At 39.5% G+C, this 27,493-nt stretch overlaps 1 protein-coding gene across 1 annotated transcript in view; it reads right to left on the reverse strand.

Moving 5' to 3' along the window:
- Positions 1-927: 927 nt before the first annotated feature.
- Positions 928-27,493, reverse strand: part of CMTR1 (cap methyltransferase 1) — a 2,799,821-nt gene continuing 2,773,255 nt past the window's right edge. The window contains exon 24 of the mRNA XM_044060367.1: positions 928-1,951. Coding sequence (XP_043916302.1) covers positions 1,816-1,951 — 136 coding nt within the window. The 3' untranslated portion in view covers positions 928-1,815. The remainder of the gene's footprint in view (positions 1,952-27,493) is intronic.

The following is a 27,493-nucleotide window of genomic DNA, read 5'->3' on the forward strand; positions in this document are numbered from 1 at the left end:
AAGGCAGTACATAATGCTCTTTATATTCCTTTTCTAAATCTGCCCAAAGTGGACAGACTAGATTACGTACACTGGACATTTTTTATACTAGTTCCAAAAGCCTGCTAATCTATAATCTCATAACTTAATAGCAATAGGAAATTGTCACAATTCTATACTTACTGTAAAATCCAGTTATAAAAAGCTGCAAAGTCTAAATATTTTAGGGATAAGGGAAAAATAAAACCCCATAAAATAGCTTTAACCCTCATATTAATATATTGCTCTCATCACTTTACCTTTCATAAATCTAACATTTTCCTTTGTTTATTCTGTAAGTAAAATTTGGTATAAATTAATATTTTATACAGATCTAGTTGCAGATTGTTACATGAAAATTCATCTTGTTTGCCTTTTGATTTTTCCTACTGTTGCTTCAGGTGTTCTTAGGTAGAAAATGGACTGCCACTTCTACAATGAACATACCACTGGGAAAGTGTGACCAAGGCCTACCCTTATTTTCTTGGCCTTCTAATGCAATTCCAGCTGCACATGGGACTTTTGTGCAAACTCCAGTGCTTTAAGGGAACTTTTCCACAGTTTAAGTCAGAAGTGAGATCCAAAATGTGTAAACAACAACAAAAATAGCTGGATAGCTCAGGGCTAATTTTGCTTTCTTAGTGTGGCATTTTATATCACAACATGCACAAATGCAGGTGCGAGTGCCACCAGAGCATGGCAGCTTCAAAGAAAAATGTGATTACTGTAATAAAAGGGAAGACAAACCCAATTAGACACCCAAGAAGCGTCCTCAATGTTGGATCAGAAATCACTGCTGAATTGCACTTGTTGGTATCAAACAGCTCTGAAATGGGTCACATCCTGATTTCAGTGAAGATGGAGTGATTTTGTTGACAGTTGTATTAAGCTGTTGGAAGTTCTTAGTCATTATTTTCAGCACCATTTTATTACACAGCTCCTTAATATCTTACTAAATAATATAGTGTACAAATAATGGTTTATCAAATATGTACAGACATCTAGTTCAAACAAAGAACTATAAAACATGCTGTCAGGAGAGTGATGATTTAATTTATAACTGAGTTCAGTGACAGCATGCAGTCATATCATTAAACCCAGGATTCCATAGTGGATTCGTTTTCACAGAAAGCTTCCGCAAAAGAAAAAAAATACTCTTCCAATGGTCATTATAGACTTAAACATTATTCTGTTCAAGAAAGAACAGCTCATAGTACATACTTCAGCATGAAATCTCTCCCATTTACAGTATCATATATTCAAAATAAAGATTTTAAAAGGGCATGTGACCACATCAGCTACTTTTCAGATTTAAGTTCCTGATCTGAAACAAAGAGGTGAAGAAACAAAGAGAGGTAACAAGCAATTCATCGAATTAAAAGTAAACAATCAAAATCCAATACAATATCAAAATAGGTGTACACAGAATGCAGCAATAACTGGCATTCAGTGTATTCTTATTATAAAAGTCTTTATTAAATTATGCTGAAGCTAAATTCCACAAATCTGGATTCAAGAGGATAAAATGGCTTAATTGTGGCACAGGATTCTCTTCTCTTAGAGTTCACTGCAAACATTTATACCAACGTCTCTGTGCTAAAATCCTAGACCAGAGCAGAATAAAAACACTCTGATTCCTATCAAGATCCAGAGGAATATACTCTCTTCATGTCATTCCTGTTTAAATTATGCCCAGGAAAATGATGACTATGTTCCAGGTCCCAGCTTCCTTATGTTTCACAGATTCTCCTGTCTGTGTTAAAATCTTGCAGCATAAAGCAAAGCCAAAACCACAATTTACATCTGGCAATGTGAATGGATAAATGATAGAACACAGTCTCTGGAAAGCAGGTCTGGATCCTGCTTGGTCTGTGACTCATGTACTCGAACACCTTCCTTCCAGGCCCAGAACAAACGTTCATAGTGACAAACTCTGATTGGAAAAAAAATGAAACTGGTTAATATTCCAAGTTAGCCAAGCAGCCCACCAAACATCAAAATACCTTGTGTATTATAAATAAGCCAAAATACAGACACAGAAACTCCTAGATAGCTAGCTAATGATAACCCATACTCCTAACAGTCAGTACGTCCTTTGCATTCAACAATATAACAAGGCTGTTAGTTCAGTACTGCTACTCAATGAAGATGCCACCCAGAAGTTAATGCTGACAATGGGTGCCCTTCCCTGTGCTCATGTGGGTTTTCTGGGTGCTCCTTTTTTCTCCCACATTTCAGAGATGTACAACAGTTGGAATGGACACACTAAATTAGCCACAGTGGAGTGCATGTGTGTGCGCACATGTGCATGCACATATCTGTGGTTTGGAAGAACAACTGTGGCAGGACTAGCTACAGGGTGGTATGAACATTGACTTTAGATGACTGTCACAAGTGAAGTGACATCTCGACTCCATGTGCAAAAATGGGAAAACAGGGTTGTGGACGGAATGTGTGACATATACACATTGCAATCTCAGCTAAACCACTGCAGCATGCTAGTGGCTGACCTTTTCTTTCTTCTTTCGTTAACTAGAAATTTGTTCTGTACAGCATACTAACTGCTCAATGAGCAGTAATTTCTAATAATGGGTTACACTTCAGGATGGTCAGACTTCCACCATCACACAAATGCATATTTGTGGTTTAGTGTCATGTACACATTATAAGGTAGTATCTTATTTCCTTGGCAGTCTATACTGTTTTCATAACAAACAGTATGACCTACTTTTATTAAATTTAGCTGAAACTTGCATCCTTACACTCAGTTCATGAATAAACTTGCTTGCTTAGACATCTAAAATAAACTAACACAGATTTAAATGAAAAGTGGCATTTTAAGTGACAAAATCTGTTAAATAAGGCAGCTCCACATAATGCCAGTTTTCTACAAGAGGCAGTAATTTGTTGGAATGTTTAAATATCAAGCTTTGCAATAAAGAAAATTCCAAAAGGGTATGTACTTCTCTGAAAACTGCCTGGATGAGACCAATGGGCAGGCTGACCCACTTGCTGCAGCAAAAAAGAGGTGATGACAGTGTAAGCTGCTTTCCCCTTTCTAACTATTGATCCCCTTCTATTTTTGGCCTAGGGAGGAGACTAGTCCTACTAGAAATGTCAGCAAATGGGATGGTGTCCTGGTGCAGCCATTTCCCATTCATTATAAAAGTACTGCAACAGTGATCCTTAAGATGATAATCAGATAATAAACAAGTATATACTTGCTTGACTTACAGGGAAGTCCCAACAGCTAAATATGAATAGAACGGCTATCCAGGCAACAAGGGATGGTGGTAAGGTATACTGGATCCAACAAGGAGGTCTACCTTGTAGACCAATTCAGATGATAAGTATGTATCAGTTATACTCAACATAAGGAATCCTCCCTGGTGAGACTGTGATTAGGCTGAATCCCAAGCAAAAAAAAAAAAAAAAAACACCAAGATGGAAGCAGTCAGGAGGACCTCCAAGATGGCTGCACATTGAGTAACAGACTAGCTCTCCCAGTGTGAAAACAAAACTTAGAGGCAGTGGACCTAGATTTCTGGGTAAATTTCAGTAACTGGCTAGTATGTACACTGCCTGGATGTGTGGAAAAAGGAAACACAGAGGACCAAAAGGAAAATCAGCTAGAAAAGGAGAAAAAGTAATGTAACTGTTCAGCAAAAAGTAGTGCAAGCTCCAGACAAGAATTCCAGTAACCTAGAGAAAAGTATAAGGCAACAGTACACAGACTTGACTAAAATAAATAAAACACTGATGGAGTCCATCAACTCAAACAATAAAAGGCTGGAAAAAGTATAACAAGCTTTAAACAGATATTCAGATAAGGTAATAAAACTGCAAAACTCAGAGACTGAAATGAAGAAAAGGCTGGATGAATACGAGACTGCACAAAAAGAGATGTTTCAAAAAATAATGGAATTGGAGGACAGAGCAAGTAGAGAAAACCTGAGATTTTCTGCTGAACCCCAGAAGCTGGAAGGAACAGACTGCATTAATTTTATGAAAGCACAAATAAGCAACTGGACTGATATTCCACAACAGGAGTTAACTGAAAGGTACATCTTGTGCATGCTCCAAACCTGGCTATGAGAAAACAACCTAGACCTTTAACAGAATATATTATCTTACTAGCAGAAGGAGTTGATTCTGATAAAAACTGTGGCAGTAGAACAAAGTACTAAAATTGGGAGACAGCTGAGTGTTTGCGGAGAAGGACTACTCATTCTACACCAGGCAGAAGAGGATAAATGTATTACATTATTCAGGGAATGTCAAAAAGCAGGTGTGAGATTCAAACTGCTGTATCCAGCTACCTTCAAAATATTTTTCCCTGGAGGAACGAAATAATTTTTTGATGAAGTACATGCTAAGGAAGAAATACAAAAGTTTGCTCAACAAAAAGTGAGCTGTGAAACAGAAGGAGATTCTACTTCTTGTTCTACTGGTAATAAAGATCACAAAGACACTGTGTACCAGTGAACCTTTTTCCAGTGTTTCAACAGAAAATGCTTGAGTGAATGAAAAAGCACAACAGTTAACTAGAAGAATCAACAGTATGTTGGAAATGAAGCAGAGACAGGGTTTAGGAGATGGAGATGTACAAGAATATAACAAGAACATCTGGAAATATTGGACTTTCTTGGATTTTGTTAAACTTGTGGGGGACTTTAAAGCATATGCCCTACTTCATTTCAATAACATTTGGAGAATAAAATCAGTAACTTGGAAATTGACAAATATAGGATTACAAAGCAATAATTATCTTTGTGAAACATGACAGAACAAAAATCTGGAAATATTGGACTTCTTTGGCCTTTGTCAAACTTGTAGGGGACTCTAAAGCATATGCCTTACTTCATGTCATTAATATTTGGAAAAATACTCGGGAGAGGGGAAGAAGAAGGAGGAAGTTAACTGTAAGTAAAACAATTTTTTTTTCTTAATACAGTAAACTCTCAATTAACCGGCACCCATGGGGATTGGTAGATGCCGGATAACCGTAATTTCTGGTTGCTTGAGAGTTACTATTAAAAACATGCCTAATACTGTCCCTATACTATAGCACACCATAAACACTACACTGATTTTAATATTGAAATACAACAATTAAAAGCCTGGCTGGGGGAGAAAACAGAAAGTGCAACACATGAAAATTGAAATGAATTGTTCATACTGTATTTCTTCGATTTTTTTTTTTTTTTGCTGTTTGCTTAAGTTCCCGTTAACTGACAGTTTACTGTAGTACTATTTAAATAGTGCATGATATTCTTTGCATGTTACAAAGTAATTTTTTTTTCAGTTGTTTTAAGTGTAATGGAAATAATACTAATGTAAATAGGTGCTCCTGTTTTTTTCTCCCTTCTTCTCTCTTTCTCCATGTTTGGTTTTAAGAAATGTAGGCAATGTAATGTTAAAAAAGATCTCGTTAAAAGAACAGGACAAAGAAAACTTAGTGCCCTTTTCTCATTTTTGCATAGGAGAATGACTGGGTTAAGGTCACTGCTTAATATAGTACCAAGTTTTAAGAGAAAGCAAGTAAATGAAAAAGAATATTGACTATAACGCTTTGTTTCCCGTAAACTGTTCAGTGTCTGGTTTTCATGTCTCTAGCAGGCAATCTGAAAAAGAGAAATAGCATAGAGAAAATGTTTTCTGAAAGCATTCAAGTATTTTCTTGGCTGAGACAGTTATAAAGGTAAGACAAAACCAGACTGCACTTAACAGGACCACAGACTGTACCATGTGTCTTAGCATGGATAACCTATCTTTTAGGTCAGATCAAGTCTGTGTATGTAACTGTCAGTTTGGATCATTTGTTCCTGTTAGGAGGGTAAACTTCAAATTTGAAGATGTACATAGTTTTGTGTGTTGTTATTATTACGTTAATAGGTTTCAGGGGAGTATTGGGTGTGCTGGTGTATTTTTGTCTGAGGGTTCTCAATAAAACAAAAGTACTGTAAGATGTGACATAGGTTGAAATGGAGATGACAACAAAACTGTATAAAAGATTAAACTCCAGACAGTACATGCATGTAACACAACAGCTGGAATTGAACATTTAACAAAAAGTTGTTATATGGAAAAAGTGGGAATAATAATTTCTAAAGAATATGATGCTTTCTGTAATTGTCTTTAAATGTTAATGATCTCACAGATAAATACAAAAATAGAGTAGCTAACTACATTAAAATGTAGAGTGCATATAGCTGTGCTACAGCAGACATACTTGGAAAGAACTGAAAATGTGAATTTGATAAAAGTTTTTCAGGATGGTTATTCAGCAAAATACCTGGAGCAAAGGAAGAGAGGAGTACTTCTATTAAGTGTAAGATGAGCTCCAATAGCAGGATAAAAAAGACAATAATGGTAGATTTGTAGTTCTACGAAGCTACTGGCAAGGGAGGAGGACTGCACTGTCATGTATGTATATTCCACCGAAAGCTGTTATAATGGAGCTTAAGAAAATGCTGGGAGAAATAATCAGCCTTCAGCAAGGAATATTACTTACATGTGGGGAATGGAATTTGATTTGCAACAGTGAAGATGTGTGTGGCAGGGGCCAGAAGGGAAAATATAACAAAGGAGGGCAGATTTTTAATGAAATATTTGGCAAGGATAATGTGAATTCGGTACTAGGCGCTTGGAGAGAATTTATGTATTATGCCCCAAGATACAAAAACTGGGCTAGGCTAGACAGAATTTACATTTGACAGGAACAGCTGCATTTAATTGAAGGTTATGATAAACAACCAATAACTATTTCTGATCATGCACCAATAATAACTAAAATAAAAACACATGGTTATGAAATAAAAATGAGCCACTGGCTCATTCCCACCTATCTGTTGAAGAGAGAAGAATTTTAGGAATGAGTAGTGGAAATTATTCAGGAGCTATTAGAGAAGATAGAAACATCTTCTGAAAATATAGGTATGGGGTGAGATAAAATTAAAGTGGAATTTAAAAATAGAATGGAAATAGAAGAAAGAGATATGGTTAAGAAGTAACAAGAATTATTTAGAGGGACTGACAAATGGACAAATATTAAAGTGCAAAATAGGGGAAATCTCACAGAGCAAGAAGAGGAGCAAATGCAGAATGCTAAGCAGAAAATAAGGGATTACTTTAATAATATGAATGAGATTAGAAAGATTGCTGTTAAGCAACTGTTTTTTATAATAACTCTAGAGCACAAAAACTTTTACTACAACAACTCAGGCAAAAGAAAGTAGAAAGGTTTGTCACCAAGCTTAGGCAGCCTATAACAAGGAAGATAACAAGAGAGACTATAGAAGTTTCAGAAATATTTCTGAAATTCTATGATAGTCTGTATAAAGCAGAAAAATATGGATTTACGAAAAGGTAGAAATGAAAATGTTTATAAAAGAATTAAATATGCCAAGGTTAGAGGAAGAGGAGGCTCAATTACTAACAATTAGGACAGAAGGAGGAGAGTTAAAAAGGTGATGTATAACCCATCTACATGAAAGTCCCCAGGAATAGATAGTATTCCTGTGGAAATTGGAAATTTGGAAGCTTGGAAAAAACTCATAAGGATGTGGAAGGTTTGTTTAACATTATTTTAAAAGGAGAAGCACTAACATCCTGGAAGAAAGAGGTGGTAGCTGTAATACCTAAAGAGGGGTAAAGATACATCAGATACAGCTTCATGCAGACCCATTTCAACACTAAACCATGATTATAAAATGTTTATGTCTATAATGGCTAAAAGAATGGTAAAAATGAAGCCAAAACTGACAGTTATGGATCAATGTGGGTTTGAGGAGGGGAGGCATACATTTGACAACATTAACTGAACATTGACTATCCAGAGGGAAGCAGAATCTAAGAAAATACCAATGTTGTTGGTGGGTCTTGATACAGGGAAAGCATTTGACAGAGTAAGCTGGGACTTTATGAACACAGAAATGGAAACATATGCATTCTCTTATAAAATTATAAGTTTGATTAGAAGGATATATGAGTGATCAGAGGTGAAAATTAAAGTGGGTGGGGTTCTCTCATAATTTCTGCTTGAGCAGTGGAACAGGGCAAGGGTGTCCTCTCTCCCCTTTATTTGCATTATATTTAGAACTAATGGCAAAGAAAATGTGGGACTCAGAAATTCAAGGATATAATTGGTATGGTAGTCAAGAAAAGCTGGTTCTATTTGCAGATAATATGACAAAACTAGAAAAGGGACATTACAGTGTTGGGAAACATAGAGACAACTTTATATCTTTTTGGGATACAAAATTAATGAAGCTAAAACAAAGGCAATAGCACTAAATTGTGTACCCACATATGAACTGGTTCAGTAATATCTATACTTAAGGGGACATGATAAAACATTTAGGAGTATGGATTAAAAATTACTCTGGTGTGGCAGCTAAGGATATGTGGGAAGAGACTAAAAACATAATACAAAAACTGAAAAAATTGAAGCTCTGTTACATGGCTATCGATAGTAAGATACAAGCAGTTAAAATGTTTTTAGTCCCTATAGTCTTATAAACAGGTCAAGCATATTTTTTATTAACCAGAGGAGATTTATGGATAGCAATTAATAAAGAGCTGAAGGATTTTATCTGAGAGGAGAAGACAAGAGTCAACTGGGATAAGCTTACCCTTCCAAAAGAATAGGGTGGACTGGGACAGTTTGAAGGGAGTATTTCAGAGCAACACAGTTAAGACTCCTATATGTAACACAAGCAGAAAACTAAAATTCAAAATGGAAAGGGATAATGAAACAGGAGGGAATCTCAAGAAGCAAGAAGAGACTGGGATTTTTGATGCAAACCTTTAATGTGAATAACAATCATTCAGAATATTATATTTATAAAGTAGCAGAAAGTACTCTAAGAACTAAGCATGGGAATGAAGAAAGGAGATTTTGCTGATAGGGATGACTGCAATTAGGGATATAGACAATAGGCAAGAGGGGGCTGAAATGTATTGAAGAAAACTGGCAAAAGAACCAAGGTACTGGCAGCAAATAACTAGAGAGGGAAAGGTAATAGAATGGGAAGACTTCAAGAACTTATATAGACTGCAGGTTAGAGACTGCGTTCCCTATCAAGGATTGATATCAGAGTATAGCTAAAGAGAAAGAAATGGGGGGGGGGTTCATAAATGAAAGACCAGCACTGTTACAGCTTTTTAGCAGATTCTAAAACAGAGGCTGCCATTAAGGAAGGAATAATCAGTCTAGTGAGCATATAAAACATTGCATGATAATTAATGAATCAATCAGAGGAGGTTAGAAAGGATTGGAAAGAGACTGAATGAGCAATTCACAAAGAAACAATGAGGGGATATATGTATGTCTCTCAAATATGCAACAAAGTCTAGGAAGATTTAGGATCTTTGCTTGGAAGTGTTTACATTGGTATTTTTATACCCCAAGTAGACGCCAAATAATTTTTCCTCAGGTAGACAGCAAATGTTGGAGGTGTGATGGTAACTGGGAACATATTTTCTGGGACTGTAATGAGTTGGCAGACTTTAAAGAATTCCTGCAGACTGCTCTGTCAGAGATGCTGGGTGAGCAAATTGGTGCAACTATGGAAATTATATTTGAGCTATGAGACAGAATCAGAATTACCTAGACACAGTAAGGCTTTGCAGAGTCTAATTATGATGGCTGCCGAAAATGGAAATCAAAAGTCTAAACCAACTTTACTAGAAGCAGCGAAGATAGAGATAAAGCAAGTGGAACTGGGATCTTTAGAAAGGGTAGGAGTAAATTCCATAGAAAAAGATGGGAATTTTGGGATCAATACATGCAGGGGAGGAATGAGGTTCAAAAGAAGGCAGGATTTGAATGAGTTATGTAATTGCTGACTGACAATGGTTATATTATACATGAATTATAGTGTTTGCAGCTACAGTTGTGTTGGCATGGTTTGTAATGTATAATGTTTGCAAATGAGATTGTGTCTGTATGGTTTATTTTCATTTATATAAATGTGTGATGCCCCTGCACTGGCCCAGTAACTAAGTAGTCTCAATCCTCACCACTAGCACCAGTGAGGGACATACACATTGGGTGGATGACAAGTATACACACAGTAAAGTGCAATTTCCCTTAAGAGCACACAGAGATCACAGTCAGTGTGGGGCTGGTTTCTCTCTCTATCTCCAGATCCCCAATAAGACTCCCCACTGGCACAGCTATAAGGTTAAGATCTCAGCTGAGGGGTCAAGCCAAGACCTCCAGCACCCTCTCTGTCCAACCAGTGCTTTGTGTTCCTGCCCAAGTAGCTGACATACACACACTTTGAGATTTGATTTATATACAAGCACACAGACACTCCTGGGGAAGGTTAGCATATGTTTACTGTCTATGTCCCCTTCTGCCCATACTGTAAAGTAGTTATTACTGCCACCAACCCCTACTTACCAGCTACTTAAAGGCTCTTACAAAGGGTGATCAATCCAACTGTGTAATGTTACTATTATCCAAATGGTAAGTGTGACCAAGACTAAGGCTACTTATGGGTGGCCTGTACAGTGTCACCAAATATGTATGCAAGTACTCTAAGAGCTTAAATATCTCTAAACAAACCAGCCACAATTAAAAGGATTAAATATATTTAATAATAAATAAAAGAACAAGACAATACTCAACACAGTAACTACAGAGCTCAGAATCACAGGAAATATTTTAAAACAAAATTGCAGAACAGTCTTAAATAAATACAGAAAACATCTAAATTAAGCTTTACTATATTCCTAACTATATCTAAAATAAATTACTGTACCCTAGACTTACTTACAGAGCAAGCCAAATGCAGATGAAAAGTACTGAATGGATGTGTCTAGGTCCAAGACAAGATACAAATTGAACTCTCTCTCTCTCTCTGAGAGAGTTTTTAAATTAATATCACATATTACTGCTGGGTTAGCCTAGATGACACCACTCTCTGTCACCTGCCTTCAGTTCCAGGCTAACAGAAACGTAACAAAATTTAACAGTTCTCTGTGAATAATGCATATCTCTCAGATGTTTGCTCAGAATTGGAAGTTGTAAAACAATTAAACACTTTTATATTTGAAACCTAGTAATTATTTCTGTTTCAAGACAATAGGAAAATCTCTAGCTCTAGACATTGTGTCTGCTTGCTGCACTGAAACTGAGATAGCATAATCGTAAAACACTGTACTTTTCAACTTATTTTCTTGAAGTTTTGCAAGTTAACTATGTATGTTCCAGATTCTACTATTAAAGCATACATTTGCACAGGTATATTTATGTTTTTCCAGTAGGGTACACTGTGGACACTTCCTTGAAGTTCTGTACTGTACAAACCTTGTTCAACACACATTTCTGCATCAATAGTTTAATGTACACATAACATATAGTTCTCTTACATTTGTAAGGCAAGTACATGAATCATATTAATATTCACAAATGAATGACATATGATTATTTACAAAATTCCAGATAGCTGGACTGGCAGAATTTCCCTGGTGTCACATGTAAGATTGCCTATGTTATACATGATAATTTAATAAAGGTGTTTCCTTTTTAACAAGAAGATGGATGCAGCCAGGGAACAGTCAAAAATTAAGAGAAGCAGAAGGCTTAGTGGGCGCCGCAGTGATGTACTAGTTAGATCCATATAGGTAACAAAGGTAAAAGGGCCATACTCCCCCCACATACACACTGCAGGTGTGCACTACATCAAAGTCTTCTTACAAAAATAGGTGTAGCAATCATCAGAATTTATCTTTTTCAAGTGAATCATGGTTTATATCTAGAAATATCAGGATCTGCATGATCAGGTAATGCACTTCATGACACAAGAGTCCCACAGAACAGATTTCTGCAATGGAAACATTCCTGAAGCAAGCAGTGCAATAAGACTTGTCTCTAGTGGAGCGTTTTTGTACTGCAGCATTGAGTTACATGACAGAAGAATTTAATGCGGTTGACAATCCACTTGGGAAAGGATTTGCTTGGAGACTACCAGTTCTTTCCTCAATGGAGCAAAGCACATGGACACTTTTTCAATTTTACCAAGTTCACGTAAAACTTGAGATGATGGTCCACATTCAAACTGTGAAGAGCTCACCGACATCTTGTTTTACCCTAGTGAAGTAAGCAGAGATGACTTGACTGTTGGAAACAATTTTTAGGATGAAATGTGAGTTTATTCTAATTAACATTTGATCCTTGTGAATAACTAGATATGGTTCCTTCATAAGACACCCTACAGCTCTGATATTTTGTCTGTAGTGGTGATGGTCACCAGATAAATGCAAGAAAGGTGCCAAAAGCAGGGTGACAGGGATAATTCCTTTAAGGAATCATTTCACCTGCCACAGCTGGGCCACAATTCTGCCTTCTACAAAGTCAAGATGAGTACAAACAGTTGATATGTGCATCCTGACTGTGGTATAACTGACAAACAAATCAAACAAGTATTTCAGAGAGGTCAAAAATCATCTAAAAAGTGACAAAATGGAGAATCATTGGGTACTTTTCCAGCTGGCTAAGAGAACTTTTTCCAGTTGGCAGACTATGTTTATTGGGTGGAATGCTCCCCCTGTGACCTTATCGCAAGATCTAGGATTAGACATTCAACAGCAGGATCAAGGCACTGAGATGGAACTGGATGCTGTCTAAACCACTGGGGGTTCCCCTTGACTAAAGCTGGGAGGGTCTCCTGTATCACGAGAGACCTGAATGATGAAACTGCATATTTCAAAGCCATCAGTAAGAGTGACAAGAATTACTTTTGGTCGTTCTTCTCTGAATTTTGTGATGATACACAGAATGAAAGGGAATGAAAGGAGGGTGCACCTGAACTTCTCATGCCACAGTATAAAGAATTAATCCAGAGCAAATAAACTCTTTGATCTGCTGCACTAAACAAAAAATGGGAGAAACTACATTCTCTTAAGTGGTTAATAGGCGGATCTGCAGAGTGCCCCACATCTGAAAGTTCCAAACTATATACAGCCTCTGAATTAACAACTTTATGATAGAAATATAATGCACGTTTATGATGTACTAACCATAATCAGTGTCAGTCTGTCAATGTCAGTTTAACGGTAAATTTTTACATAAGGGTTTGATCACTAGCTAGGCTGTTGAGCCCGACAGTTTTTCCTAAGCTGTCTTTGCTTGTGCAAAATTCAGCACTAGCCTTGAGCCTGCAAAGATACTAATGCAGATGGCACATTTTTTTTTTAAACAAGAAACATCTTTATTAAATTATCACTTATGACATAGGCAATTTATTTAAATGAAAACAAACCATACTGACATATTTTAATTGCAAATATATCACTTATAATCTATACAGACACTGTCAAACATTACATAGCTCATTCAAATCCTACCTTCTTTTAAACTTCATTCCTCCTCCAAAACGTTACTCTGCATGTGTTGTTCCCACAATTTCCATTTTTTAATGTAACTTGCTCCTACCCTTTTCTAAGGATCCCATTTCCTGTTGTTTTATCTCTATTATTATATTCACTAGTTCGAGCACAGCTGGTTTACACTTTGATTTCCATTTTCTATTAAATGCTTTTTTGGCAGCCATCATTTTTAGACTTAGCAAGACCTTACTGTGTCTAGGCAATTCTAATTCTGTATCATAGCTCAAAAAATCATTTCTTTAGTTACCTTAGTAATACCAATTTACCAACCCAGTATTTCTGACAGAGTAGTCTGCAGGGAATTTTTTTAAAGTCTGCCAACTCATTATACTCCCAAAAATATGCTCCCAATTACCTTTTTCTTCCCCATCATACTTCCAACATTTACTGTCTACCTGAAGAAAAATTCTTTGGAGTCTACTTTACTTGGGGTATAAAAATACCAATGTAAACATTTCCAAGCAAAGATCCTAAACCTTCCAGACTTTGTTGCATATTTGAAAGACATACATATATCACCCCAATGTTTCTTTGTGAATTGCTTATCCAGTCTTTCTATCCAACCCTTTCTAACCTCCTCTGATTGATGCTTATGGTTATCATGCAATGTTTTATATGCTCTACTAAATATCCCTTTTTTAACACCAGCTTTCCCTTAGCCTCCCCCCCCCCCCATTTCTTTCTCTTTGCCTATACTCTATCAGTCCTTGATAGGGAAGGAAATTTCTAGCCTGCAGTCCAAATACATTAATTTTTTTAAACACCTTTATTGAATTATCACTTGTGACACAGGCAAATTTACATGTATACAAAGTAATCAAACTGTATTAAATAATAAGTTATGTACTCACCATAACGTTCCATGTTTGCTGTCCATAACTTTGCCTTCATTCTTGCTGGTTGGGTTCTGAACCGAGCATCGGTTCCGACTTGGCCTATTACTAAAGCTCGAGAACTTCCACTGGCTCGAGGCTATAACCTATCATATCATGCTTAGGGAAGATTACCTAGATCTTGTTTGCAGACATTTAAAATATTTTGAAATCATATACAAAATCCCAATGGCAATAGCTATTAGCCTACATCTCATAAGACAAGAAGGGAAGCAGAGAACAGAATTTACAACCAATAAAATTTCCTCTCGCTCCTCCAGGAGTGAAGGTTGGGGGAAGGAGGGTGGGACGCAAGAATGAAGGTGAGATTATGGACAACAAACATGGAACGTTATGGTGAGTACATAACACTACTTAATGTTATGTTGGCCCATCTTGCCTTCATTCTTGCTGGTTGAGACAGCATCCCTAGCACCTTCTTTCTTGGGTGGCTCAAGGGAATAAACTCTTCAGAACAGTGGAACAAAAGGAAGCCCCATTCTGGGAGGCCACGTCTAGTTTGTAATGAGTGATAAAGGTATAATGTTTGACCCATGTGGCTGCAGCACAGATTGAGTCCACAGGTAATCTGGCCTGAAAGGTGGCCGAAGTTGACATAGCTCTTGTTGAGTGGCCTCTAATCTTTCCTGGCCGTTGTTTATGCTGAGAATTATATGCGTAGGTAATAGTGTCAGTAAGCCATTTTGACAAGGTAACTTTTGATATTGGTGCACCTTTTCTGTTATCTGAGAAGGAAAAGAATAACTGGTCAGATTTTCTAAATTCCTTTGTTCTATGCAAGTAGAAGCATAATTGTCTGTGGGCATCCAATTGGTGTAGCTTATATTCTGCCTTTTTGACACAGTTTGGAAAAAAAACAGGCAGGTCAATGGACTGATTCAAATTGGTCTCAGAATATACTTTGGGAAGAACTAAGGATTTGTTCTGAGAGAGAGAGAGACTGTCTTTATGAAAAACTAACTAGGGAGGGCATATGGACAGAGCTTGAAGTTCTGAAACCCTCCTAGCTGAAGTAATGGCTATCAAAAAAGACTATTTTCCAGGTTAGAAATTTTAGTTGGCAAGAGGAAGCTAGTTCGTATGGTGGGAGAATCAGCATAGTCAGTAACAAATTGCGGTCCCAAGGAGGTGGTGGTTCCCTTATTGAAGGCCTTAGTAAAAATGTACCTCTCAGGAAGGCTTTGCACAATCTGTGAGACATTATTTTTAATCCTATGTCTCTTATGTGATAGTTAGATATGGCGGCTAATTGTACTCGTTTGGTAGCTGCTGCTGCGCCTTCATTAAAAATTTTTGCTAAGAAATCTAAAATTGTACTTATGGGGCCTGTGAAGGGGTCTATGTTATTCTTGGAAGCCCAACAAGAAAATCTTTTCCATTTGCTAGCATAAAGATTTCTATCTGTTGTCTTATGAGATGAAACTAGAATGTGTCTCACTGCAGGGGATATGTCTGGAAGGCTGGCTTAGACTGGAAGTGCAGCAGCCAAGCTGTCAGTTTGAGGGTTTGGATTGAGGGGTGCAGCATTCCTGACTGATGAGTCAGAAGACATGGTACCGGGTCTAGAATCCATGGCTCTTCTCGGAGATGGGGCCATAGGAAAGGAAATCAGATTTGACGAGGCCAGTATGGAGTGATGAGTATTGCAATTCAGCTATTTGACTTTCTGTAGAACTTTGGGAATTAGTGGAAATGGGGGAAGGCATAAAGTACCAGGGGCCAATCATGGACAAGTGCATCCCTTGTTGACTCCCCCGGAGGGGGAATTAGGGCAAGGTAGCTGCTGCATTTGGTGTTCATGGACGTGGCAAAGAGGTCGCAGTAAGGCTGGCCCCACTTACAAAAAATCTATTTCGCAATTTCCTGTTTACGGACTACTCGATTAGAATTGCTCTGCTCTTAGCATTAGAATTGCTCTGCTCAGTTTGTCCGCTATCACGTTGGATTTCCCCAGAATATGCACTGCAATCAGAAAACGCTGAGAAGAGACTGCCCATTGCCATACTCTTTGAGCCTCTCAACACAGGGGGTAGGATCTGGCTCTGCCTTGTTTGTTGATATACCACACTACCAACATATTGTCTGTCTGTATTGCAATCATACCTGGTGGAAGAGTTTTCTGGAATGCCTGTAATGCCAGAAGCAACGCTCTCATCTCTAAGACACTGATGTGCAAGTGGTACTCGTGTTCCTGCCAAGTTTCTTAATGGTCTTTCCCAAAGAATGCCCCCCCCCCCATCTGGAAAGTATCCATGGTCACTGTAGCTACTGGTTGGGGGAGAGTGAACGGCCTGCCTAGAGTTATCTGCATGGACTGAAGCCACCAGCGTAGGTCTTTCCTGCAGGAGTCTGTAATGAAGATCTTGTGGGACATGGGTAACTCCTGCATGGATAATTGATGAAGAGTAGCCACTGTAGGACTCATATGTAGACATGCCAGAGGTACTAATGTTACAGCAGCTGCCATAGTGCCTAAGACCTTTAGAACAAACTTTGCCTATACTTTATTTTTCAAGAGCAAGATGGACACTTGATGGCACAGTGTCTGTACCCTGTCGTTAGGCAGTTTTGCTACCATGTCTTCTGTGTTTAAGTTTGCTCCTATGAATGTAATATGTTGTGATGGCAACAAGGCAGGTTTTTCAAAATTTATGGTAATGCCCAGTTCCGAGCATAGATGAATGGTGGTGTCCCTTGGTTTGGTTAGTAGATGCTCAGTGCTGGCGGTCAGGAGCCAGTCATCTAAGTATGGAAACACCTGGAATCCTAGACACTTCAGGTGAGCCATGACTACTGCCATGCATTTGGTAAACACTCTGGGGGCTGTAGTGAGACCAAAGGGCAGAGCTTGAAATTGGTAATGACTGGATCCCAGCCGGAAGTGTAGGTATCTCCTGGATCATCTCTTCCATTTTTATATGGTGGTACGCATCCTGAAGATTGATTGAGCACATCCAATTGTCTTGTCCCAGAAAAGGGAGTATTGACTGCAGTGTCACCATCCGGAACTATGATTTTTTTTACGGACTTGTTCAGCCTGCTGAGATCCAAGATGAGTCTCCAGTCCCCTATTTTCTTTGGAACTAAACAGAACCTTGAGTAAGTTCCAGATCCGATTTGGTCTGCGGGGACTTCTTGGACAGCTCTTTTTCTTAGCAACCTTTGTATCTCTTGAGTTGCTTGAGCCCTTTGACAGGGTGGAATGTCTGGAACTGATCTTGTTTTTGGGGTGGAGTAGGGTATGTTGTATCCCCTGGATATTATTGACTGTACCCATTTGTCTTGAGTGATGTTTAGCCAGGCTTTTGGGTACAGTGATAGTCTGCCCCCGGACTGCCTCCAGAGGTGGACAGGTGGGCCTCCTTTCAGGAGTGCTGGAAGGGTCTGTCAGACAACGTATCTCTGTCACCCTGATTTTGTAGACCGCCCCTGCTGTGAGGTCAGCTTCTTCCATTGCTATTTCCCCCTCTGCCCCTGGGGGAAAATTCACCATCTGCATCTGGTGAAGGTCTTTGGGATTTACGGAACCACATTTTCCCACCCTTCTGGCCTTTGGGATAAGGCCTGGTAGGGAGGGAAAAATGTATTCCCACAACAGACAGAGTTTTTCCTTCTTGTTCGCATCTGGTAAGTGTGTCTCTAACATTTGGCCCGAACAAGGACGAGCTGTCAAAAGGGGCATTAATGAAGGAAGACTTGAAGGGCTCAGCAAACTCGCAAAGGTGCATCCAGGAATGCCTCCTCAGAGCAATTCCTGTACCAGCTGCCCTACTTGCACTATTGGCTGCATAAGAAATGAGCTGCATAGAGAAGTTGACTACTGAATTTAAGGTAGCAAGCTGGGCAGTCATCTTGTCTGGAACCCCTCCAGTTGTGGAACCTTGGAGGGTATCACCTAGTTCCTTTAGGAGATCCCTCTGAAGTCTGGTAAAATGGGTCATATAGTTCAGCGACCTGAGTGTAAAGGGTGCTGACGAGAACGTACTGTTCTCATACCTATTCATCATTCGAGATTCCTTATTTGGTGGATGGACAGATGAAGAAGTCTCAGTTAACTCCTTTTTGGTGGCTGCCGCAACCACCATAGCATCAGCTAGGACACTTTTGGCTAAGACATCTTTGTCAGATGGCGCTGTTATAAATTTGATGTGCCTCCGTGGAACAGTTTCCACGGATTCTGGAGAGCCCCATGCTCTTCGACTAACAACGTTGAGGAGCTGGTCGAAGGGCAGAGACACCCAAGAGGTGGAGGGTCGAGAACAAAATGCCTCCAGGTATACGGACTCATCCTCCAAAGGGGAAAGGGTCTTCCAGCCACCTCTCTGTTTTAGGATCTCTGAGATGGAGACATCCTCAGAGGGTGAATGTGGGGACCATTCTGAATCATCTAAGTCCATATCTGAAGTGACAGGCTCCTCAGGGGAGTCTAGAGGTTTCCGGAGGGGTCCTCTGGGGAGGTTTCAGAGCAGAGTGACTCACCCAATGGGGCGTCCTGGGGCATCTGTTCTCAATGCCTGGGGGGGGGGATGGTAGAGAGGCAGACATCTGCACTTTCGGGGGAAGAGTGCTTGGATCCGAGAGTAGAGCCATAAGGGGTGACAGCAAACTCTTCATGACCTTCGAAGGCACCACAACCCAGGCCCGAGGGACCTTCCAGTTCCGAAGAGCCAGGAGACATCTGTACCAAGGAGGTGGGCTCCGAGGTCGATGTAGGTGCTGAGCTCACCCGCGCCGATGCCCCAAGAGGCAGATTTGGATCCGACAAAGGTCCGATCCGACTATCCTCCCTGGACCTGACGGGGGCATCAGCTCCCAGACCCTTTCACAAAAGATGGCACCGAAGAGATCGGAGCGGAAGTCGGGACGAAAAAACCTGGGGTAGGTCTCGTACGCGACGGTTCCACCACAAACACATCCAAGCACTCTGGTTCCGAAACCACTCGGGTTGGAGGAGGAATAGAAGAAAGGGCAGTGGCAGTTGTCTGTTCCATTTCCTTCTGGGCTGGACACGAAAGGATCTTGGCCAGAGTCCAAAGCAACCTCCTGACCATGCGCTCCACGTCGTCATCCGACAGACTCCTGGAAGATCGAGAGGACGGGGTTGAGGATTTGACACTTACAGCCACCAACTGCAAAATAGGTGACTGTTGAACTGAGGGGACCGGTTCCGTTTATGGCTCCTACTCAGTTCAGAAGAAACTGATGGAACCGAAGGAGTTGTCTTTTTGGGCCCGAAAGCCTTCGGGTCCGAAGTCGTGTCTTTAGGTATCTTCTTTACCAGCTCAGAAGTAGGAGCCAAAGAAGACGCTCTTTTAATTGACTTATCCAATTTTGGGGATTGAGAAGGTTTGGAGGAGGTCTGGTTCCATTCTAGTGCCTCAGAAAAGGGAACTTTAAGCAATCCCCTGACTATAAGCTTGTTTTTGCATTCCTGCAGGACCCTGGAACTAAAACCGTGACAAATGGAGCATGAGTCTTGACCCAGTCAGTAGACACAACTAGTGTGCCCATCGGTTAATGACATTTTTTATGAACAGGAATCACAGTTTTTGAAGCCTGACTGCTTCACTTTTCCTTCCTTGGACATAGTGGTAAGCAAAATAACAAGAAACACTGCCCAGAAAACTAGATGAATAATAATAAGGTTAACTATGAAAACTATTAAACACACACACACATTATATATATATATATATATATATATATATATATATATATATATATATATTCTACTTTATATATATATATATATATATATTCTACTTTACTTTTTTTTTTTTTTTTTTTGAACAGTCATGCAGGGAAGATTTAAAGGCTAGAGGAGAGGTCTCCAAGTAAAACGACGGTCTCCTCTAGCCAGAGGAGATGTCTCTAATTTAAAAGACGAAACCTCTTTAGGAAGGGGAAGGAAGTAGAAAGGGGAGCCCTCTAATTTAAACGGGCTAAGGAAAGAAAAGCCAAACCCTCTAACTTAAACTTGTTCATTAAAGATAAGAGAAAGTTTTTGTGAAAATGGGATAGGGAAGGAGCTGCAGGCCTGACGAATGTGACGGCCAACCACAAACAAATGTAACAAGCGAAAAACTAGTAATTTACCACAAGGTGAAACCTAGAACACAGTAAATAACTACAACATTTATCCAAAAATATTATGGAAAAACAGAATATTGAAAAACTATTTTCACTTAGCCTGAACCTAGCGGCAAACGAGATCTGGGTAATCATCCCTAAGCATGATGGGATAGGGTGTAGCCTCAAGCCAGTGGAAGCTCTTGAGCTTTATTAATAGGCCAAGTCGGAACCGATGCTCAGTTCTGAACACAACCATCAAGAATGAAGGCAAGATGGGACAACAAAACATTTAATATTAACAAGCATTATACTTCACATGTATTGCTATATATCAATTAACCTAAGCAACATTACATAAATTATTCAATTTCTGCCGCTTTTTTTAAACAAAGAAACATCTTTATTAAATCATCACTTATGAAATAAGCAATCATACATTTATATAAATAAAATGAACCACACCGACACAATCCTAGTTGCAAGCATTTTACCTCACAAACAATACGGGCACACTCCCAGTTGCAAACATTATACATCACTTATATCTACCAAATCATTTTCAGTCAAACATTACACAGCTCATTTAAGTCCTGCTTTCTTTTAAACCTCAATCTTCCCCTGTATGTACTGTTCCCACAATTCCTATTTTTTTCCTATGTAGTTTGCTCGTACCCTTTTCTAAGGATCTCAATTCCAGTTATTTTATCTCTGTTGATATATTCACTGCTTCTAATATAGCTGGTTTAGATTCTGATTTCCATTTTATAGTAACTGCTTTTTGGCAGCCACCATAATTAGACACACCAAGGCCTTATCACGTCTAGGCAATTCTGATTCTATATCACAGCTCAGAAAAATCATTTCCCTTGTCACACCAATCTGCCCACCCAGCATCTCCAACAGCACATCCTGCAGGGAATCCTTGAAGTCTGCCACCCTACTGCACTCTCAGAAAATATGTTCCCAAATACCTCTTCCTTCCCTGCCACACCTCCCATTTGCTGTCTACCTGAGGAAAATTTTTCTGGAGTCTACTTGGGATATAAAAATATTTATGTAAACATTTCCAAGGAAAAATCCTAAATCTTCTAGATTTTGTTGCATATTTGAGACACATACATAATCCTCCCATTGTTTCTTTGTGAATTGCTTATCCAGTCTCTCTTCCCAATCCATTCTAACATCCTCTGATTGGTTCTTATAGTTATCATGCAATATTTTATATGCTCTACTGATTCCTTTTTTAATGGCAGCTTCTGTTCTAGATTCTACTAAAAATTCTACCATTGCTGCTCTTTCATTTAGGACCCTTCATATTTCTTTCTCTTTGCCTATACTCTTATATCAATCTTTGACAGGGAAGGCAATCTTTAACCTGCAGTCCAAATAAAGTCTTGGTCCCTTCCCATTCAATTTATTTTCCCTCTCTTATTTGCTCCCAATACCTTGGTTCCTCTTGCCCACTGCCAGTATCCCTAATGCAGTCATCCCTATCGGCAGAATCTCCTTTCCCCATTCCTGGGTTGGCTTAGTTCTTAGAATACTTTCTGCTACTTTATGAATATAATATTCTCTAAGGTTATTGTTATTCTCCTTAAGGATCTGCACCCAAAATCCCAGTCAACATTAATTTCTAGCTTGAATTATAGCTTTTGGCTTGTGCTATGTATAGGAACCTTAACTGTGTAGCTCTGAAATTCCCCTTCAAATCAGGTAATCTCAAATCACCTTGTTCTGCTGACTAATCAGCTTATCCCACTTGACTCTTGCCACCCCCCCCACCAAGATAAAATCCTTCATCTCTTTATTAATTGCTATCTACACCTTCTCCTCTGATTGATAAAAATATACCTGACCTGTGTATAAAATTAAAGGGACTAAAACATTTTAACGGCTTGTATATCACTATCCATACTCATAAAACAGAGCTTCCAATTTCTCAGCTTTTGTACTCTTTTGTTTAGTCTCTTCCCACAAATCCTTAGCTGCCGCAACAGAATCCTTTTTAAGCCATAATCCTAAGTACTTAAATATGGGTACTGCTGGACCAGTTTGTGTGTGGTACATATTTTACAGCTATTGCCTTTGTTTTATTTTCATTAACTTTGCATACTGAAAAGACTCGAAACTATCTCAAAATGTTCCATAACGCTGAAATGTCCTTTTCTGGTTTTATCACATAAAAAATAATATTATCTGCAAATGAAGGCTGTTTTTCTTGACTACTATACCAACTGAATTCTTGAATTTCTGAGTCCCTTACTTCTTTGTCATTGGTTCTAAATACAACGAAAATAACAAAGGGAAAAGAGGACACCTGATTCCTCTGCACAAACAGAACTTATCAGAGAGGAACCGGCCCACTTTAATTTTCACCTCCGATCCTACCTATATACTCTCATGATCAACCTTATAATTTTATCAGGGAATGCAAATGCTTCCATTGCCCTGCTCATAAAATCCCAACCTACTCTGATGAATACTTTCTCTGTGTCAAGACCCACCAGAAAGAGGTGCATTTTCTTACGTTCTGCTTCCCTCTGGATCATCATTGTTCTACTACCGTTGTCAAATGTTTGCCTCTCCTCCACAAAACTACAATGATCCATATCTATCAATTTTGGCATCACCTTTGCCATTCTTTAAGCCATTATAGACATACTTTATAATCATGGTTTAGAACTGAAATGGGCCTATATAAAGCTGGATCTGATGGATCTTTACCATCTTTAGGTATTACAGCCACCACCAGTTTCCTCCAGGATGCTCATACTTCCCCTCCTTTTAAAATACTGTTAAAACCTTCCAAATCTTTATCGTTATTTTTTTCTCTTCTAGCTTCCAAACTTCCACAAGAATACCATCTATTCCTGAGGACTTTCACTGGTTATACATCACCATTTTTATGTCATCTCTTCCTATCCTGTTAGTAACTGAGCCTCATCGACTTCTAACCTTGGTATATTTAATTCTTCCTTAAACATTTACATTTGTACCTTCTCCTGATTTAATTTCCATATTTCTCTACTCTACACAGATTTTCATAAAATTTCCAAAATATTTCTAGTACTTCTACAGGACCTCAGGTTATCTTCCTTGTTGCAGGCTGCCTAAGCTTGGTGACAACCCTTTCTACTTTCTCTTGATGGACTCATTGGGGTAAACGTTTTTGTGCTCTGGAGTTATCAAACGACAGTTGCTTAACAGCAGTCTTTTTAAACTCATGCATATCATCGAGGTAATCCCTTATTTTCTGTTTAGCATTCTGCAGTTACTTCTCTTCTTGTTCTGTGAGATCCCCCTACTCTGCAATACTTTAACCTTTGTCATTCCCTCTAAATAATTCTTGTTACTTCTTAATCATATCTCTGTTTATTTCCACCCTATTTTTAAACTCTACTTTAATTTTATTCCACTCCCTAGCTATACTTTTCAAAGAAATTTCTATATTCCCTAATAAACCCTGAATAATTTCACTACCCACTCCTTAAATTCCTCTCTTTTAAAGAGATAGGTGGGAAAGCACCAATGTCTCATATTTATTTCATTACCCTGCATTTTTATTTTAGTTATTAATGGTGTGTGATCTGAAATGGTTATTGGATGTGTATCAAAACTTTCAATTAAATGCACGTTCCTGTGAAATGTAAGTTCTGTCTAGCCTACCCCAGTTTCTGTACCTCAGAGAATAATATGCAAATTCACTCCGAACTCCTACTACTGAATTCACATCTTCCATGCCAAATATTTGCATAAATTTCTTCAAAAATCTCCTTTCTTTTGTTATATTTTCCCTTCTGGGCTCCCCAGATACATCCTCACTGTTACAAATCAAATTTCAGTCCCCACCTATATGTAAAATACTCCCCTGCTGAAAGCTGATTAATTTTCACAGAATTTTCTTAAGTTCCATTACAGCATATATAACATAGTACTCTACAATTTTAATATACTTCAGTACTCTTTATTTCCAATATGTATCTGTGAGGCCATTTACATTTAAATGCAATACAAAAAGTGTTATGTCAACATGTTAAGAAGTTATTCTTCCCACTTGTTATGTTTAACAGATTTTTTTAAATGTCCAGTTTCAGCTTTTGTGTTACATTCATTCACTAATGTTTACGTTTGGCAAGTTGATCTTTTATACAGTTGTTTCTTGTCATAACCATATGAACCTATGTCCCAGCTTACAAATTTTTTATTTTAGTGAAAATACCAAGAACACCCCTAAAACCTATTAATTTAATACTAACAAAGAAAATGATGCACATCTTCAAATATTGAAGTTCAACCCTCCTAATAGGAACAATTGTCCCAGACTGGCAACAATACTCACAAATTTGGATCGACCAAAATGAGAAGTTATGTTCCATGTTAGTTGTCTTCTTCTTGCCTTCTTTCTTGCTGGATGGGGTTCGGAGCCGATCCTCGGCTCCGACTCGGCTTATACCAAAGCTCGAGAGCTATTTTTACCGGCTCAAGGTAACCCTGTATCCCACAATGCTAGGCGCTAACTACCTAGATCTCATTTGATAGCTAACACTATAGCAGTTCTGTCCCCAGAACAAAGGAGAGAGAGGCATACTCATATAGATAGCCATCCCAAGAAAAGGATAACCACTGGAGACCATACTGGGCAAAAAAGATGGCCCCGTAGGATCTTATCGGTCTGTCCAGGCTAAGGGGTTGGAGGGCAGGACGCAAGAAAAAAGGCGAGAAGAAGACAACTAACATGGAACGTTATGGTAGGTACATAACTTCTCAATGTTAAGTTGTCAATCTCGCCTTCATTCTTGCTGGATGGGACCGCATCCCTAGCACCTCAACCCTGGGTGGCTCACCGGAACAGACTCTTGAGGACGGTGGAACCAAAGTTAGCTCGGCTTCTGGAGGCCATATCCAATTTGTAATGAGAAATAAAGGTATGGGGAGAGGCCCATGTGGCTACCGCACAAACAGAATCTAAAGGCAACCTGTCCTGAAAGGCTATTGACGTAGCTAAGGCTCTAGTTGAATGGGCTCTAGGTTTTGAAGGAAGGTTTTGACGCCTCAGTTCATAGATGAAAGTGATGACAGAGGCCAACTATCTAGAAAGGGTTACTTTGGAAACTGGAAGGCCTTTCTTCCCTTCAGCATAAGATAGGAAGAGCTGCTCAGATTTCCTAAATTGCTTGGTTCTATCCAGGTAGTAACGGAGTTGGCGGTGAACATCCAAGAAATGCAACTTCTGTTCTGCTCTGTTGGAGTAATTAGGGAAGAAAACTGGGAGATCGATAGTCTGGTTTAGATTTGCCTCAGAAGATATCTTGGGTAAAAAAGAGGGGTTAGTTCTGAGGGACACACTATCTTTATGGAAAACCAGATAAGGAGGACGAACGCAAAGGGCGTGAAGTTCTGAGACTCTCCTCGCAGAGGTTATGGCCACTAGAAACAAAGTCTTCCATGAAAGTAACTTCAAAGAACAGGAAGCTGCAGGTTCAAAGGGAGGGAGAATCAAGAAGGTTAAAACTAGATTCAAATCCCACTGCGGTGGGGGATGTCTGACCGGGGGCTTAAGTAAAAAGATACCTTTAAAGAAGGCCTTACAAAGTTTATGAGACATAATAGAGGAGTCTGACAGGCCAACATGAAAATTTGAAATGCCCGCTAACTGGACTCTGATAGTGGAAGAAGAAGATCCTGACTGAAAAAGTTCGGCCAAAAAATCCAGTACCGATTGGATAGGAGCCACAAATGGGTCTATGTTCCTAGATTTTGCCCAGAAGGAAAAAGTTTCCATTTGCTGGCATAAATCCTCCTGGTAGAAGATTTGTGAGAAGCTAAAATTATGTCACATACCGAATGGGAGATAAAGGAAAGCCTGGCTAAGGATGGAAGTGGAGCAACCAAGCTGTGAGGCTGAGAGAGGGGAGGGATTGGTGCAGCTTGCCCGACTGATGGGTCAAGAGATCTGGAACTGGGTCCAGATGCCAGGGCTGCTCCAAGAAGTAACGATGCAGGAACGGAAACCAGATTTGTCGAGGCCAGTACGGAGCAATGAGGATCATTGTGGATCTCAAGGCGGTAGCTTTCTGAATCAACTGAGTGATTAATGGAAAAGGGGGAAAAGTGTACAGGAGACCCCAGGGCCAATCGTGGACTAGAGCGTCTCTGGGGGAAGTGGCCAGAAAGATGGAAGAGAGTGAAGAATTCGTGGCACTTGCTGTTCTGGGGTGTTGCAAAAAGATCGCAGCAAGGCTGACGCCATTTTCCGAAAATTTTCTCCACTACTGACTGCTTGAGAGACCACTCGTGCGGCATGAGAATGGCTCTGCTCAGCCTGTCCGCTATGACGTTGGACTTCCTGGGGATATGCATTGCTATCAGAAACCACTGAGAGGAGATTGCCCACTGCCAAAGTCTGAGTGCTTCTCGACATAAGGGATAGGACTTGGTTCCGCCCTGCTTGTTGATGTACCACACTACGGACATATTGTCCGTGTGAACTGCAATCGTCCCGATGGGAAGAGAGTCCTGAAGGGCTTGCAACACTAAAAGTACTGCTCTCATCTCCAGGACATTTATGTGCAGGTGGCATTCGAAAGGTTGCCAAGTGCCCTGGACCATCCTGCCCTGAAAATGCCCCCCCCCCCACCCGATCAGGGAGGCATCCGTTGTCACAGTAGCAACCGGTGGGGGAAGGGCAAAGGGTCTGCCCTGAATCACTTGAAGGGAGACCATCCATCAAGACAGGTGTTTATTGCATGCCTGGGTTATTAAAATGTTGTGTGACATCGGATGCTGCTGGAAGGACCACTGAGAGAAGAGTATCGACTGAAGGAGTCGCATGTGGAAGCGAGCTAAGGGAAGTAACGTAATGGCAGCCGCCATGAGACCTAGAGTCTTCAGTACAAACTTGGCCTGGATTTTGTTGTTCTGAAGAAGGATGTGAACATGTTCACGAATATCTGAGACTCTCTGTGCTGTTAGTTTTGCAGATAGTTCGACTGTGTCTAATATGGCGCCTATGAAAGTAATAGACTGACAAAGCGACAAAGCAGACTTTAAATTTATGGAGATACCTAGCTCTTCGCAAATCTGAATGGTGTAATCTCTGGACTGAATAAGTT

This window comes from Protopterus annectens, chromosome 1.part0 (genome assembly GCF_019279795.1).
Source record: "Protopterus annectens isolate FY-2018-M chromosome 1.part0, PAN1.0, whole genome shotgun sequence".
NCBI classification, from domain to species: domain Eukaryota; kingdom Metazoa; phylum Chordata; order Ceratodontiformes; family Protopteridae; genus Protopterus; species Protopterus annectens.